This window comes from Phyllobates terribilis, unplaced genomic scaffold, assembly GCF_046119375.1.
Source record: "Phyllobates terribilis strain yellow unplaced genomic scaffold, ASM4611937v1 Scaffold_3__8_contigs__length_932513732, whole genome shotgun sequence".
Taxonomy (NCBI): Eukaryota; Metazoa; Chordata; class Amphibia; order Anura; family Dendrobatidae; genus Phyllobates; species Phyllobates terribilis.
The window spans coordinates 65,215,511-65,234,122 of NW_027362763.1; the positions used below are offsets into that span (position 1 = coordinate 65,215,511).

The following is an 18,612-nucleotide window of genomic DNA, read 5'->3' on the forward strand; positions in this document are numbered from 1 at the left end:
CCCAATAATGGGTAGAAGTTTTTTAATACGCTGTAATCCACGTCTGTTTCAAGGGGCATTGCAGTGCCTAATAATTTTTGGAAAGTCTTCCATTACCTGCTTAGGCCAACAGCGTACAGGAGACCCAGTTGCTATAAATGGAAAAAACGGTTTAGTTAAGGCCCTCTGACCTCCATGTCACTTCCAAGGGGCATTGGAGTGCCTCGAAATTTTTGGTAGGCATTGCATTCACTGTATGCCTTATAACTGTGTAGCTGAACCGCTCCTTTTGGTACAGAAACATATCCTACAAGACATGTGTGGTTGGCTGGCCTGATATTGATGTGAATGGTCCCTGTTCCTCCTGCTCTTTCTCCTTTGCCACCACCTCATCCATCATTCATCACCTGAAGCTTTGTTTTAACGGGAGTCATAGAACTAGGATAGTAGCAGGAAAACATCCAGCAATCCTCGAAGGAGGTAGAATATGCGCCAAAACGCTGACCACCTCAGGCCTAGCTGCTACTACATACATGCGCTTGCATTCCAAGGAACAGAAAGCTACTCGTTGTGTAGGAGGCCGACCACTGCTGCTGTCTACCTTCTGAACTTTGTGTTGAAGCCTGATTGACCCAGGACCCGCAATCCTCTATGTCTGGAGGACGTGTTGCATCCCAGTGTCCAACTGTGTCACTGTGTGTGAGATCGACCATTCCTGGCCACATTCACTTGTCCATGTGTTTGTGGTTAGGCTGTCCTTCCCACTAAATGCACTGGGGAGGGCACAGGTTTTGTTTTGGTATGTGCGCTTGTGTATAAGGTGCACCGGGACAAATAGGGGCGGCTGGGGATCGTTTATGAACACCTGGCCACCCCCACGCGGCTGGGGACTCCGTATGGACACCCGGCCGCCCCCTGGCGGCTGGGGACCAAGCGTGGACACCCGGCCGCCGGGCGGCTGGGGACTGAGTATGAATACCAGGCTACCGACGCAGCCATGACGTGGTGGCCAGATTCCACCTCCACATGCCTAAAAGGCCCAATTTCAAGTGCAAGCAAGCTAGCAGTATGGTATTGCAGCCTGGGGGTGGGTGGGTGGCAGGCTGCATACTTGCGCTTGTATTGCAAGTTATGGGGGAGGTACAATTGAACACTGCCCTGGGACAAGGACTTGCACGGGGATAGTTGCAAGTCTGCATCTTCTGATGTGGCAAGGATCACTTCTGATGGGCACACTTTTAGGCAGTGACCTGGGTGTCAGAGATGCTTCCAGGGGTCTTCCCCATGCTGTTCCCATGTCTTTTTAGCACTGTATGCATGTGTCACACAGCACATGGCCAGATAAGGTTGTAAAATGTTAAAATGCATTTGTCACGGTTGAAAGCAATACAAACGTGCAAAAACGCATAAAAAATGCTACTTATGAACATAGCCCAAGGTGTGGAGGAGTATTTTTGTTTTTGGTTATTTATTTTACCTTATACACAAGTCTTTACCCTGGAAAGGATGTTCCATAACCCCTTTCCGACCTGGTCAGTAATAGTACGCACCAGGTCGGGAAGGCCGGTTCAGCGGGGGCTCCGGCGGTGAGCCCGCACTGAAGCGAGCACATGTCAGCTGATTATTGGAATCGCAATCCACCCGCGGCTGTTAACATGTTAAATCTCTGACAGTGGCATTTAACTCGCACTTCCGGGAGTCGTAAGCCCCGCCCATCAGTGACCCCGTCACGTGATCGCGGGTCACCAATGGGTGGGCATGACAACTCAGGGTCTGCAGCAGACGCCTGTGGTTGTCATGTCTCAATTGCTATGAGCGCCACCTAGTGGTCAGCGCTCATAGCAAGTGAGCATTTCTCCTGCATACAAGCGATCTGCTCATCGCTTGTATGCAGTAGAAGCAATCAGACAACTGCTGCTTCTAGTCTCCTCTGGAGACTATAGAAGCAAGCAGAAAGTGTAAAAAAAAAGTTTTTAAAAATATTAAAAAAATAAAAAATATATAAAAGTTTAAGTCACCCCCCCTTTCGCCACATTCAAAATAAAATATATATAAAAAAAAAACACATACACATATTTGGTATCACCGCGTTCAGAATCGCCCGATCTATCAATATAAAAGAAGAATTAATACAATCAGTAAACGGCGTAACGAGAAAAAAATTTTAAACGCCAGAATTAAGTTTTTTTGGTCGCTACAACTTTGCAATAAAATGCAATAACGGGCGATTAAAACATCGGATCTACCCCAAAATGGTATCAATAAAAACGTCAGCCCGGCACGCAAAAAATAAGCCCTCACCTGGCCCCAGATCCCGAAAAATGGAGAAGCTAAGGGTCTCGGAAAATGGCGTCATTTTTTTTGTTTTTTTAGCAAGCTTTGGATTTTTTTTTCACCACTTAAATAAAAAAGAACCTATACATGTTTGGTGTCTATGAACTCGTAACGACCTGGAAAATAATGATGGCAGGTCAGTTTTAGCAATCTGTGAACGTGGTAAAAAAAGGAACCAAAAAACAACTGTGGAATTGCATTTTTTTGCAGTTTCACTGCACTTGGAATTTTTTTCCCATTTTCCAGCACATGATATGGTAAAACCAGTGATGGTGTTTAAAAGTACAACTCGTCCCGCAAAAAATAAGCCCTCACATGGCCATATTGAACGAAAATTAAAAAAGTTTTGGCTCTGGGAAGAAGGGGAGCAAAAAAGGAAAACACAAAAACAGAAAGACCCATGGTCGTTAAGGGGTTAACATATTTCACAGGAAAGCACTTTCACTTTCGTTTTTGAACGTTTTATTGTGAGCCTGTAAAAGTGGCTTAATACCTCTGACCACGTTGTTGACAGCAGTGACCTGGGGGTCAGAAATGCTTCCTGGGGCGATCCCCATGCTGTCCCCATGTCATTTGAGCACTGTCACTATCGTTTTGGGCACTTGTTAGGCTTTTAAAAGACTGCCGGGGGAGCCGCCGCAAAAATGCTCAGGTCTCCCATAGACTAACAGTGGGCTCGTTGCTCGGGTCGAGCACCCGAGTATCACGGCGAGCTCGGCCCGAGCTTCGAGCAACCGAGCATTTTAGTGCTCGCTCAACACTAATAAGAAACACTAATTTTATAAAGTGTGGACTAGACTTTAATATGAGCTAATGTGGCCTACACAACTGTAAAGTGGAGTGTTTGGTGAACTTTATTTATGTTTTTTTTTCACAAAAAGACACTGGATGTGCCCAAAGATGTAAAACCGATAGTATCGCAAACTTTTTGGAGCTATTACAATGCAGGAAGGTAACCTACAATGCAATAGATGAGGCTACAAAAAATAGGCTAATACTAATCTGGCTGGGGCTGCAGGGCCCAATGCTGCAGAAAGGCTCCTCTAACTACTCCTATATAGTGTTTTTGGAAGCAATCTAGCTGGATACGGATGGAACCACACTAATAGGAGAAATCAAGAAAAATGAGCAATCAAAAAAGGACAATGTATGAGGCAGTGACGCACGCTGAGCGCACTACAACCGGACGTGGCTGCCGAACACACTACAGCGTGAGCTGCACTCACACACAGAGACCTCGCAGACAGCCGTGAACAGTGCAGAGAACTGTGCACTAGCGCTGCAAGACAAAAGAAAGCTTATAAAGTAGCCTGGGTAAAGCACAATAAAGCAAATCGGTAGCTAAAACTGTCCCTCAGAACAGCAGCATCCTATCCTTAACTGAATTCACAGCAGAGTGAACCCAAAATGGCGGCGGCGGCTTTTATAGTGCATCATGACATCATTTTAGCAGCCAATCACAGCCATGCCATTAGTTAACATGCCTAACATGCATAACAGGATGTGCCCACCCTTCTTAGGATCCTCATTGGCTGAATAAAATGAAACTGGCTCATTGCATTATGGGAACTTCCGATTCCGGTATTTGATATTCTAAAAGTATCGGAACTCCGATACAGCGAATATCGGTCGATACCCGATATTTCAGTATCGGAATGCTCAACACTAGTTATCTCCCTTGAACTGCTTGCTTCAGATCACTCCACAACATTTCTATATAATTAAGGACAGGACTTTGACTTGGCCATTCTAAAACTTTAACTGTCACATAGTGACAATGGACTGTTGGCACCTACCCGATCTCTTGAACTAGGGACGTCCTAGTATATCTCTGTACCACGTATTACTCCTGAAGGTGGAAATGACAGGTTCTCGTACCTATCTATGCTCCTAACTTACCCTTATCTGATCCCTCCCCCACCCAGGGAGGTGAGGGGCTGAAATGTATAAGAAAACACTAACCAGAAAGACAGGGTTAACAGACAGGGATAAAAGAAAACTACAATCATACAAATACACTCACAAAACAACATAATGGGAAACAGAGGAGGTATAGGAAGGGGAAATCAAATGTGAGAAAATAAGGAAAAACACTCAAACCTACTCCACGCAGCAATCTCCAGAAAAACTCTTCAATCGCCAACTGCAAACACTGAACTTTCTCCACCACCAAACCAAGAAGCAGAACTATCACTGGCAATTCTCAAATGCCAGTGGTAAGCATATATACCAGAGGGGAGCAGACAACATAGAACAGCTGAGACAATTAAGGATGGAGAGCTCCAGGAGATCAACTGAACTGATAAACCCTTGCTATGGCAGCAAGGAAAACTTGCACTGTTTAATAGGATGGTGCAGGAGTTCGTGTAACCAGACACTGCGATCTTCTTGCCCCTCTTTGTTGCAGTATCCCTTATTCTTCTTTAACTATTCTTCTGTAGAACAACTTGTGTGCTTTGAGTCATAGTGTTGCTGCATGACCCATGTTCTCTTTACATTCAGGTCATGGACAAATGTCCTGACATTTTCCTTTAGAATTTTCCAATAAAATTCATAATTCATTTTTCAGATGCAGTAAAACAGATTCAAACTAAGATATTACCACCTCTGTCTCTTTGCCATCCTGTCATGTCCTTCAGATGGTTGATGCATATTAAGATTAGTTAAAGTGAGAGAAGCCTTTACTTGCTTAGAGGTTACCTTAGGTTTCTTTGTGATCTCGCAGACTGTTATATGCCATACTCTTGGAATTTTCTTTGTTGGTCGACCACTACTGTGGAGGGAAATAATGGTCTTGAATTTTCTCCATTTGTACACAATCTGTCTGACTCTGGATTGGTGGAACCCAAACTATTTAGAGATGGTTTGTAACCCTTTTCGGGCCTGATGAGCATGAAACAACTCTTCTTCTGTCATACTCATAAATCTCCTTTGTTCGTGCCATAATACACTTTCACAAACGAGTGGTAAAGATCTGACTTTCATATATTCTTTTATTTAAATAAAACAGGTAACCCACTCACACCTAATTTGCCTTCCCATTGATTGAAAACACCAAGCTCTAATTTCACATTCAAATTATCTGCTAATCCGAATCACTCATATACTTTTGCCACTCACAGACATGTGATAGTACTGTAGATACATTTTTTCAATAAAAAAATGAGAAAATCTAATATTTTGACTAATTTGTATGATTATGTACTTTAGATCTACTTTTACGACGTGTGAATATCTGATATAGTTTTAGGTTAAATTTATGCAGAAATAAAGAAAATTCTGACTTTCAATTACCACTGCATTTTTGTCACTAGAAAGACAGATTACATTCTTATAGAGAAGAGATATCTTTCAAACTTTTGTTAGAGAGAATTCAACTAAAGTGGGTGGCGCCTCCATAAGGGCTGTATTAGTGGCACTAATATTGAGGGTAAATAGGTGGCCAAAACTCATTTGTAATCTCTCAGCCATTGGTTACCCATCAGTTAAAAAGAAAGAAAAGAAAAAACAGAAAAAAATTTAATTTACATAATGAAAAGCCAGTGATTATTTGGTAATAAAGGGCAAATATGGTTCCCAATATGGTGCCCTTCTTTTCATCTACGTGTAACTACACAAGCCAAGGACCAGATTAGAGTTCTGTTTTCAACCCCCTTGGATACACTAAATATGTAGTATGATCTGAGAGGCTGCTTAAAGGTTATATTGTTTCCCTTCATTTTAGAAATGAGTGGATGGTTGAGAAGTACACCAGCCTTCTCAGGTGTCCAACACATATATTCAGTAGGGTGCAAAATGGAGGCTGATGAACATAATAGGATTTTAAGGGATCCTAACTGTAGGCCTATATGGACTAAGATATTTTTGAAAGTTACCCTATCCAGAAGATTCCCTATATTTTTCTTTGAATTTCAACAATAAAATCATAATTTTTTTCAGGGAACTCCAATAATGCCGTCAATAACATCTGTCCTTCGAGATGACAAGTACTTCAAGAAACCTGACGAGTTTTACCCTCAACATTTTCTGGACTCCGATGGAAACTTTGTCAAAAACGAGGCCTTTTTACCATTTTCTGCAGGTGAGTAGCATAAAAGTAAAGATGGTGGATAATAAAACCACCTCAGAGCCTATCTGCCACCAGACTCCATGATAGACTAATAGTACTATGTTAATAACAACTATATATCAGGAAAGATGTAAGATAATCCACATTGGGATAAAAATAAATTCCTGATAAGCAAGACAACGTGACCCCGAAAAGGAACAGTATTCTCCCAAAAGATAAATAGGTACATATACAGTGCCGCTGCCATCTCCCTGCATGCGGTTGCTTACCGGTAGGTCTGCCACCGGCCGGGGCTCCCTGCACGATCGCACCGCTATTCGGATTAACTCCTCACCATGCCTTCGGACTACAGCCTCTACAGCTACAATGGACTCAGACTAATCCTCAGTATAGTGAGTGGTCAGAGGTGTCCTCCTCCTGTTTTATGTACAAGTACTACTGCTTATTTGTGGATTTTAGCAGGAGAAGCATTGGACTGTGTAGCCAGCTTGTAAGGCAGCTACCGGACATATAGTTGATGGGAGTTATGTGTCACAGAGATGGTGGTCATCTGTGATGTAATAATGGAATGTTGCTCTAGTGCAGGTAAGTACTAAGAGAATTGTTTGGTGCATCCGGGACCAGGTTTTACAGGCAATTTGAGAGATGGGCGGGTCTGGTTGTCCACATACCTCATCCCTGGGTGTGGTAAAGAGCTTAAAATGAAGTCCTTTGTTTGGCACATGGTCTGTGTATGGAGGGAGAAGGCCTCCTGTGTGTTGATATCTTCAGACTGAGCCAGTGTGCACAGTGACAAAGAAACACAGAGTAGCCAATACGGGGTTAATAAACAGGGGAGGTTTATGATAACAGGGTCAACCTCCACGCAGGGAGTAACAGGGGAAAATATGGGGGAAAAACAAGGGAAGTAGCAGGTAACAGTCTATTACTGACAGTTCACAGTTTAACTAGATGTAGCAGAGTCGAACCGGTTGTAATCGACAGTTTTTTCACTTAGATGACTCTTGCTCCTCACAAGGCAGTTGCCAGCAGATGCCAGTGTTGATTTCTTCAGGCGTCCCCACCCAAACAATGCTCCGTCTTCTGGCGGCAGCGGACGGTCTCCGGTTTTAACCGCTGAGCCCCTAGTCCATAACACGGCACCTCACGTGCTCGGCTCCACCGACCCTGCTTCTCTTCTCCCTCTAGTCTGCTTGACTCCTCCGGTCCACTGCACTCGGCTCTTGCTCCAAGTACTGGAGCCAGGAGCCTGGACCCTCTCACACTGCTCTGCTGAGCAGGACCCAGCTCTGCTTGTCCGCGCAAATGTCCTCGTCTCTTCCTCTCTCTAGCCACGCCACCAGTTCCCCGGTCACCTGACCTCCCAGCTCTCACTCTGGACATGCCCCCAGCTTCCCAGTCACCTGACTCCTGTGCTCACAGTCTGTCTTCCCCCTGCAACCAGTGGCATGGCCCCAGCAGTTCCAGATCCCTTGCTCTGAAAGTACTTACACCCCGGTCTTCTCCCTTACACTCCCGCTCTCCTTTAACTCGCCATTCCACAGGTGAGAGTTCCTTCATCAAACGTTCACATTCTTGGACTCCCTGGATGATACGGTACCATATGAATTGATCTTGTTCGTAACAGTGAGGAGGCACTCCTGCTGTTGTCCGTTCTGACCGGCGTAACTCATTTTGACCGATGGGGGGTGCAGGGTCACTCGGATTTCCAATCTCCGCCTGCCCGGTGGCTTTAACCGATATTGTTCCCTCGCTGCCTGCACTGGGGACTGCAGGTAATCTAGTGCAGGGGCTCGGAGGTAGAATCAACAACTCTTCTTCATCCACATCGTGGCTTGGGGCAACTGTGACAGAACCCTCTCTAGAAGCAGGTGATTCTTCTCCATCCTCGTCATCTTTAGACAGACAGGGTCGCAGCATACTACGATGAACCACTCTGGTAGGGGCTCCTTCAACCCCCTCGGGTTGAACTTCATACACAGGTCCTTCAGCGCCAATCCTGTGCGGGGTCCGTTCCCACCGCCTACTCAATTTGCCCCGGGGCCACCTGTCCCGAACCAACACCCGCTCCCTGGGCCTCAGAGCTGTCCCTCGAAGAGGCAATGTCTCATGATGTTTGAGGTCCTGAAACTTTTGTTTTACCAACCGTCGGAGGGTCTGCAGTCGATGCCGATGTTCCCGGACCCAGGAAGACACCCCCGTCCGTGGGTAGTCCTCCTCGGGCTCGAGCTCTAACTCGGTAATCTCTCGCCCCTTTCACCCAAACAGTAAGGTAAAAGGAGTGAACCCCGTCGTACTATTCACTCGGTTGTTGTAGACCCACACCAGCTCAGCCACAAACTCAGGCCACCGTACCTTCCGATCTTCCTCCAACGTGCGGTGCATTTGGATCAGTGTCCGATTAAAGTGTTCACAGGCCCCATTTCCTTGAGGGTGGTAAGGAGTAGTCCATGACTTCTCAATTTTGTACAACCGGTGCAGGTCTTCCATCACCTGGCCTTGGAAGCAGGCGCCTTGATCGGAATGAATCCTCTTTGGGCAGCCGTACACCCGAATGAAGTCTCGGCAGATGGCCTGCACAGCTGACTCGGCGGTCTGGTCTCTGGTCTGGGTCACTACCGCAAACTTTGTGAAGTGGTCTGTCATTACCAGGCAATGTTCTTACCCGAGATGCACCGGTCCAACAGTCAAATAGTCGATCATGAGCACCTCCAAGGGGGCAGAAGTCACAATAGTTTGTATGGGGACCCGCTGCTCCGGGGGCTTAACCAGCTCACACCTCCGACATCTTTGACAAGTGTCTTCTATTGTTGCTCGCAGTCAGGGATGTTACACCAGCCTCTGCAACCACTGAAACGTCTTCTCTGGTCCGAAGTGAGCCTCTTGTTCATGAGCCTCCTTAGCCACTACACCGACCAACTTCTCTGGGATCACCACTTGCTATCGCAGTAGCTGCACCCGTCGGTACAGCAGCCCGTCTCGCAAACACAGTCTCTCCCATTGTCCCAGCATTTTCAGTGCTCCCGGGGACAGGGTACTCCTCTCTTCTCGACTGGGGACTTGCCACAAAGCCACCCATTGATGTAATTGAGCAACTTCTCTGTCAGTCTGCTGAAGTCGGATCCAGTCATCTCTTGGCCGCCCTAGCACTTGTTCTTCCGACGTCTCTCCGATCTGTACCTGCGCCGCGGCCAGAGGTCCCACGAATCTTCGGAAGCTAGGGGTCTCATCCACACCCAAATCTTCATCGCGGTCATGATCAGGCCGTTCATATGTCACTCTGGAGATGGCGTCGGCATGAGTATTCTCTGCCTTAGGCCGGTAGGCGATCTTATACCGGTACCTGGCCATGCGGGTCACCCATCTTTGCTCCAGGGCCCCCAATTTTGCATTCTCCAGGTTGGCCAGTGGGTTGTTATCTGTTCTCACCAGTACTTCGGACCCGGACATATACTCGGCAGACTTCTCGGTCATTGCCCAAACTAGAGCCAGCAACTCTAATTTGAAAGAGCTATAATTATCCGGGTTCCTCTCGGAGTCGTAAGGGAGCGGCTGGCGTACGCAATCACGCGCTCTTTCCCCTCCTGTACTTGGGATAACATGGCTCCCAGACCATATAGGCTCCCATCAGTGTGGAGTATGAAGGGTTGGGAGAAATCCGCATAGACAAGTATTGGGGCCTCGGTCAGGGCCATTTTTAGGGCACGGAAGGCCTCTTCCTGGCTGCTTCCCCACCGAATCACCTGATTCTTGGAGCCCACCGGCAATCCCTTAAGTAGCTCCAGCAATGGGTTGGCTATGCGGGTGAAGTTCTGCACAAATCTTTGGTAGTACCCGGCAAGTCCCAGGAATGCCCAAACGTTGTTCACTGTCTTCGGGGTAGGCCACTCCTGTATGGCGGCCACCTTTTCCTGGGTGGGCCTGACTCCTTCACCGGACACAGTATGACCGAGATATTCGATCTGTTTGCGGAACAGGTGGCGCTTCTGGGGCTACACCTTTAGGCCATGACTCTGTAGGCGACTCAGTACTTGCTCCAGTCGCTGGAGGTGCTCCTCGAAGGTGGCACCATAGACAATTATGTCGTCAAGGTAAATCAATGTCTCCTCGAAGTTTAAATCGCCCACGCACCTCTCCATCAGACGCTGGAATGTCCTGGGGGCGTTAGTCAGGCCGAAGGACATCCGATTGAACTCGAACAGTCCCATGGGTAATATGAACGCCATCTTCGCACGGTCATGTTCGGCCACGGGCACCTGCCAGTATCCCCTGCCAGATCCAAGAAGGATAAGTATCTTGCCTTCCCTAAGGCCAACAGGGACTCTTCAATTCGGGGTAGTGGGTAAGAGTCCCATACTGTACAGGCATTCAGTTGTCTATAGTCCACACAGAACCGCAGGGTCCCATCTTTCTTCCGGACCAGGACAATTGGGGCTGCCCACGGACTCTGACTCTCCTGTATCACACCATTCTGTAACATATGGGCTAGCATATATAGTAAAAGGAGGTGAAGCAGCTCCTCAGCCAGTAGTATAAATCTGTCCCATTAGATACTCACTCACACGGACACTGTACTGTGACCAGTACTCAACATAGAAGAAAAAGTTTTCCAGCGGAGTGGTACCCAATTTCCAAAATTTATTATGCAGAAAATAAAATCTTCAACCCAGACAGGGAGTTACACAGTGCTTAAGCCAACGTGTTTCGACAGATGACCATGAAATCCATCTGTCGAAACATGTTGGCTTAAGCACTGTGTAACTCCCTGTCTCGATTGAAGATTTTATTTTCTGCATATGGGCTAGCATCTCCTTAACCTCTTTATATATCTGGGGAGGTATCTGCCGGTATCTCTCCCGCACTAGGGCAGCGCTCCCTGTGGGAATCTCGTGGGTAATGGCTTCAGTGCAACAAAAATCATCCTCATGGCAAGCAAAGACTTCCTGGTACCGCTCCAGCACCTCCTCAACCTGCTGCACCTGTCGAGGTGTAAGTCCCGTCAATTCAGCCTGCCTTCATTCTAGGATTCTTCATCCCCCCCTTCGCACTAGCCCGGTGGGATTCAGGCGGCACGGTGACCGCAAGAGTCCAGGGGTTTCCTCGTACAGCTGACAGCTGTACCACATCAGGTCACACCAACTTCTCTGGCATTCCCAGAATCTGGGCTATTTCCGCCCTGGGAGGGAGTATGAGATCATCTTCGCCCAGATTAACACACCGCACTATAACATTGCCACCCTGGACGGTGGCCAGTGTCCGAGCCACCAAGAGTCCGGGGGGTACTTTGTCCATCGATGTTGGTTCTATCTGAACTTCAACCCCCTCAAGAGGTGTGCAGGCCCATGCGGGTAACGTGAGTACAGTTTGTCCGGGCGGTAAGGTGAGTGCCATAGCTGCTGGCACTATTATTTTCCCCAGGATCTTCCCTTCACTCGACGTCTCCTGAGCCTGGGCAGCTCGGATTAGTTGTTGAAAGACCCTCCTTTGGGGAGTTCGCGAGTCCCACTGGTCTAGAGGAATCTCCTTCGGCTCACTAAGCAGGATTTGCCCGATCTCTTTCAGAACATTCATTCCGAGGGTCACCGGGGGTCCACTTCCGGTTCCCCCTGCGACCAGGACGACTCCTTTTTTTCCCACATCTTTTCCACACACTCGGATCTTCATCCACACTACCTCAGCGACCGGGATGGGTAATTGATTAGCTGCCGTGAGTCTAATTACTGGTCCCCATTCAGGCCGCGTTATCTCTGGAAATCGCTGCTGAAAGTAGGCTTCTGTCATCGTAGTCACCTAGGATCCCGTGTCAATCAGGCAGTGAACAGCCCGACCGCTTATTTCGGCCCAGACAGTCGGGCTGGTGGAAACCAGGTCATTGGGACTTCCTCTTTTTCTTTCCCCTTCCTCAGGCTTCGGGCTGTGTCCCCCAAACACGGAGCCCGCTAGTTTAACGGCTGCCGCGACAGGGGCCGTCCTCAGCTAGCACAGCCCCTGGCGTAATGTCCTGTGCCTCCACACTTCCAGCAGGTCGTGTCTCTGTCTGTGTAGGGCTGCCTCACTTCTCTATGGAACTCTTCTGCAGGGCGGGGCCTGAATTCAATTCTTTCCATAACTGGGGCAATCGATCTGGGTATCTCTGGTGTCGGGGCAGGGGTCTTCTTGAGACTAGACCATTCATCCCGCATCTCCTGTATCTCCTTTCGCATCTCTCGAGCCCGTTCCTTTTCAGCTGCAGGCAGGGTGGGTACCTCGTTACTCCGGACCATCCCTGCCAGGGCCGTCACCACCATCTCCTGCTCTCTCACACGTGCCTCTGCCTTCACTTCTAGAAAAGTCATACGTGGGTTGGCGCGCAGGCGCTCCCGCAAGGCCTGCTTCAGCTGCACATCCCTGAGGCCTGTCATAAACTGGTCCCTTCAGGGGGGCCCATTCCCAAATTCCCCATGTGGTCTTTTCCAGTGATATAGGCATGCACCCTCTGTAAGGCATTAACATACTGCATCACAGTCTCCCCCTCCTGCTGCACTTGGTGAAACAGCCTTATCCTCAGCTCTCCTACATTGGTGGGATCCCCATGCATCTCCTCCAGTATCCGCACAACTTTTTCTACAGTTTCCCGGTCATGGGGAGGGCGATACATCACGGATTGTCGGGCCTCGCCATCCAGGGACAGTAAGGCTATTTCAGCTTGCATAGCTGGGGTCATCGGGTGCATACGTAACATACTCCTAACTCTCTAAATCCAGTCCCACAGCATCATATTGTCCCCGGTGAACTTTGGGAGATTGCTGAGCATGGCCCCCAGTGGCAAGCTAGATTTAGGAGCTCCCAGGATGGGCTGCTCTGCAGTGTCTGTGTCTAAAGACTGTATACTGCCGACTACGCCAAATGTAACACAGGTACTTTAGATGTAGTGACACAGAAACACTGCAGCCAATATGGGGTTAATAAATATGGGAGGTTTATGATAACAGGGTCAACCTCCACACAGGGAGTAACAGGGGAAAATATGGGGGAAAAACAAGGGAAGTAGCAGGTAAAAGTCTATTACTGACAGTTCACAGTTTAACTAGATGTAGCAGAGTTGAACCGGTTGTAATCGCCAGTTTTTTCACTTAACTGACTCTTGCTCCTCACAAAGCAGTTGCCAGCGGATGCCGGTGTTGATTTCTTCAGGCGTCCCCACCCAAACAATGCTCCGTTTTCTGGCGGCAGCGGGCGGTCTCCGGTTTTACCCGCTGAGCCCCTAGTCCATAACACGGCACCTCAAGTGCTCGGCTCCACCAACCCTGCGTCTCTTCTCCCTCTAGTCGGCTTGACTCCTCCGGTCCTCTGCACCCGGATCTTGCTCCAAGTACTGGAGCCAGGAGCCTGGACCCTCTCACACTGCTCTGCTGAGCAGGACCCAGCTCCGCTCTTCCACGCAAGCGTCCTCGTCTCTTCCTCTCTCTAGCCACGCCACCAGTTCCCCTGTCACCTGACCTCCTAGCTCTCACTCTGGACACGCCCCCAGCTTCCCAGTCACCTGACTCCTGTGCTCGCAGTCTGTCTTCCCCTTGCAACCAGATGCACGGCCCCGGCAGTTCCGGATCACTTGCTCTGAAAGTACTTACACCCTGGTCTTCCCCCTTACATGACCACAGGACTGGCTGATCAGAGACTTTGCCTAAATGACTGTTTACTTTGTTTTGCCTGCACTAAAGGCTGTTTGTTTTGCTTTTGCTTATGGATATTTTATGAGGTAATAAACCGACGTGGACATTTAAATAAAAAAGCTTCCTGTTTGTCTCTCGACAACCCCAAGTGAGTAGAAACCCTACAATCTGAATTGCTGATCCAGTGGTAATTTTTAATCTATCTCTCTTCAGCCTTAGTTAATTTTTCAGTAATCTATGTACACCACACTGGTTGTTTATTTGTATATATTTTTTAACCGCATATATTTTTTGGTTACTATATGCACTAGCTAGTTGATATTGGTACAACCAATCTGGTATTAGACTTTTATACAGTGCTGGCCAAAAGTATTGGCACCCCTGCAATTCTGTCAGATAATACTCAGTTTCTTCCTGAAAATGATTGCAATCACAAATTCTTTGGTATTATTCTCTTCATTTAATTTGTCTTCAATGAAAAAAACACAAAAAGAATTGTTCTAAAGCCAAATTGGATATAATTCCACACTAAACCTAAAAAAGGGGGTGGACAAAAGTATTGGCACCCTTTGAAAAATCATGTGATGCTTCTCTAATTCGTGTAACTAACAGCTCCTGTAACTTACCTGTGGCACCTAACAGGTGTTGGCAATAACTAAATCACACTTGCAGCCAGTTAATATGGATTAAAGTTGACTCAGCCTCTGTCCTGTGTCCTTGTGTGTACCACATTGAGCATGGAGAAAAGAAAGAAGACCAAAGAACTGTCTGAGGACTTGAGAAACTAAATTGTGAGGAAGCATGAGCAATCTCAAGGCTACAAGTCCATCTCCAAAGACCTGAATGTTCCTGTGTCTTCCGTGCGCAGTGTCATCAAGAAGTTTAAAGCCCATGGCACTGTGGCTAACCTCCCTAGATGTGGACGGAAAAGAAAAATTGACGAGACATTTCAACGCAAGATTGTGCGGATGGTGGATAAAGAACCTCGACTAACATCCAAACAAGTTCAAGCTGCCCTGCAGTCCGAGGGTGCAACAGTGTCAACCCGTACTATCCGTCGACGTCTGAATGAAAAGGGACTGTATGGTAGGATACCCAGGAAGACCCCACTTCTTACCCCGAGACATAAAAAAGCCAGGCTGGAATTTGCCAAAACTTACCTGAGAAAGCCTAAAATGTTTTGGAAGAATGTTCTCTGGTCAGATGAGACAAAAGTAGAGCTTTTTGGGAAAAAGCATCAACATAGAGTGTACAGGAAAAAAAAAGAGGCATTCAAAGAAAAGAACACGGTTCCTACAGTCAAACATGGCGGAGGTTCCCTGATGTTTTGGGGTTGCTTTGCTGCCTCTGGCTCTGGACTGCTTGACCGTGTGCATGGCATTATGAAGTCTGAAGACTACCAACAAATTTTGCAGCATAATGTAGGGCCCAGTGTGAGAAAGCTGGGTCTCCCTCAGAGGTCATGGGTCTTCCAGTAGGACAATGACCCAAAACACACTTCCAAAAGCACTATAAAATGGTTTTAGTGAAAGCTATGGAGACTTCTAAGGTGGCCAGCAATGAGTCCAGACCTAAATCCCATAGAACACCTGTGGAGAGATCTCAAAATGGCAGTTTGGAGAAGACACCCTTCAAATATCAGGGACCTGGAGCAGTTTGCCAAAGAAGAATGGTCTACAATTCCAGCAGAGCATTGTAAGAAACTCATTGATGGTTACCGGAAGCGGTTGTTCGCAGTTATTTTGGCTAAAGGTTGTGCAACCAGGTATTAGGCTGAGGGTGCCAATACTTTTGTCCGGCCCTTTTTTGGAGTTTTGTGTGAAATGATCAATGATTTGATTTTTGCTTCATTCTCTTTTGTGTTTTTTCCTTGATAGCAAATTAAATGAAGAGAATAATACCAAAGAATTTGTGATTGCAATCATTTTCTGGAAGAAACTGAGTATTATCTGACAGAATTGCAGGGGTGCCAATACTTTTGGCCAGCACTGTAGGTGTTTTGTACTTAGCTTATGGTTTATGGTGTGCTTCGGTGCAAGGAGGGACAAGAGGGGCTTAACTAGGTGCCTACACTGTCTGACCAAGGTCACATGGCGGCTTAGTCGACTCCGTGAACCAGGGAGGGACCGGGCAGGTGAACCAGGTGCTACTCTGGGACCGACCTTGTATGAGAGCAGGTGACTCCCACGGGTCACATGACAGGAGCTGACCGGTATAACGGGTAAGCACGGCAGGAAGGCAGACAGGTGGTCCAGGTAGATAAGCAGGCTGGCACGGCACGACAGATAACAGGCAGGAGCCTCCAGGTAGGCTGGCTGGCAGGCAAGACAGGTTACGGGTAAGTGCTACGGGCAGGCAGGCTGGCAGGCACGACAGGTAACAGGCAGGAGCCTCCAGGTAGGCTGGCTGGCAGGCAAGACAGGTTACGGGTAAGTGCTCCGGGCAGGCAGGCTGGCAAAGCCCATAGACATACTGGTGGGCTGGACCGTAGACAGACTGTTGGGCTGGATTGTAGTCAGACTGGCGGAGACAGGTAACAGGTAAGAGCTCCAGGTAGGCATGCTGGCAAAGCCCATAGACAGACTGGCGGACTGGACCGGAGGCAGACTGTAGGGCTGGATTGTAGTCAGACTGACGGACTGGACTGGTAGTCAGACTGGCGGGCAGGACTGACTGGCAGCGGGACCTGAGGGCTGAAGCACAAGTTAGCAGAGAGAAGAGCAACAACCTTGCACAGACACCTCCATTTTGGAGGAGGTGCCTTATAAAGGGGAAGTCTTCCGGCCATTGGCCGGGGACTCTTTAGGACGTCGCGCATGGCTCCTTTAAAGGGAAGGTGCTGCGATTTTTAATTTTGGATTAAAAAATTTTGATATATAATCAATAATTTTTAATACAAAATGAAATGTACCACTTTAATAGTATTTAGTTTATTAATTTTTACATCAGTCACTGGGGGCTGCCATTTTTATTTGGGAGGTGTGTAAGAAGCTAAACAGCATCTTACACACCTCACTTACGGCAGCCCTGGCCATAACAGACTGCGGTCGGATATCGACCCTATCTCTTGCATTAGAGGCCGCACCTCCTGCCACTAGCTGCGACCTGGGCATGCCCCCTGGGCTTGTCCAGGTTGCAGCTGTGGGAGGAGAGTGCGGCCATTTTATTGTAGCCCGGGCCTCATTGTCCCCCTGTCATTGCGCGCAGTGCGTGCAATGACACTCAAGAGTAGTGAAGGACCCAGGGGGCGGAGGTGCTGGGCGACGGAAGTGACAGGGAGTGGAGGCCCAGTGGTAAGTATGTACTGAATGCGGCGTGCGGCTGCAGCGGCTATGGCCAGCACTGATCTCAGCTTGTCAGTGTTAACAGGATGCAGATCACTGCCGCCCTGTTCAGTTCACAGCAGGGAGATCATCCATCTGCTGTACGCTGAACACACTGAATAGGATGCAGCGCTGCTTGGGAGCACCGGGAAGGTAAATACAAGAGGTTTTTATTTAGTGAATATATGGGGCCCCATATATACGAGGAGGAGGATGATGAGGGGCCATATATACGAGGAGGAGAATGGGGCCATATATACTAGGAGGAGAATGGGGCCATATATACTAGGAGGATGATGGGGCTATATATATGAGGAGGAGGATTATGGGGCCATATATATGAGGAGGAGGATTATGGGGCCATATATATGAGGAGGAGGATTATGGGGCCATATATATGAGGAGGAGGAGGATTATGAGGCCATATATATACGAGGAGGAGGATGATGAGGGGCCATATATACGAGGAGGAGGATGATGAGGGGCCATATATACGAGGAGGAGAATGGGGCCATATATACTAGAGGGATGATGGGGCCATATATACTAGGAGGATGATGGGGCTATATATATGAGGAGGAGGATTATGGGGCCATATATATGAGGAGGAGGGTGATGAGGCCATATATATACGAGGAGGAGGATGATGAGGGGCCATATATACGAGGAGGAGGATGATGAGGGGCCATATATACGAGGAGGAGAATGGGGCCATATATACTAGTGGGATGATGGGGCCATATATACTAGGAGGATGATGGGGCTATATATATGAGGAGGAGGATTATGGGGCCATATATATGAGGAGGAGGGTGATGAGGCCATATATATGAGGAGGAGGAGGATGATGGGGCCATATATACGAGGAGGAGGATGATGAGGGGCCATATATACGAGGAGGAGAATGGGGCCATATATACTAGGAGGAGAATGGGGCCATATATACTAGTGGGATGATGGGGCCATATATACTAGGAGGATGATGGGGCTATATATATGAGGAGGAGGATTATGGGGCCATATATATGAGGAGGAGGGTGATGAGGCCATATATATGAGGAGGAGGATGATGGGGCCATATATACTAGGAGGAGGATGGGGCCATATATACTAGTGGGATGATGGGGCCATATATATGAGGAGAAGGATGATGGGGCCATATATGTGAGGAGGAAGATGATGGGGCCATGTATATGAGGAGGAAGATGATGGGGCCACATATATGAGGAGGAAACTGATGGGTCCATATATATGA

General features: G+C 47.8%; 1 protein-coding gene across 1 annotated transcript in view; it reads left to right on the forward strand.

Moving 5' to 3' along the window:
- The window catches only part of LOC141258807 (cytochrome P450 2C5-like), a 283,474-nt gene that overhangs the window by 242,359 nt on the left and 22,503 nt on the right, over window positions 1–18,612 (forward strand). The window contains exon 9 of the mRNA XM_073673949.1: window positions 6,253–6,394. Coding sequence (XP_073530050.1) covers window positions 6,253–6,394 — 142 coding nt within the window. The remainder of the gene's footprint in view (window positions 1–6,252; window positions 6,395–18,612) is intronic.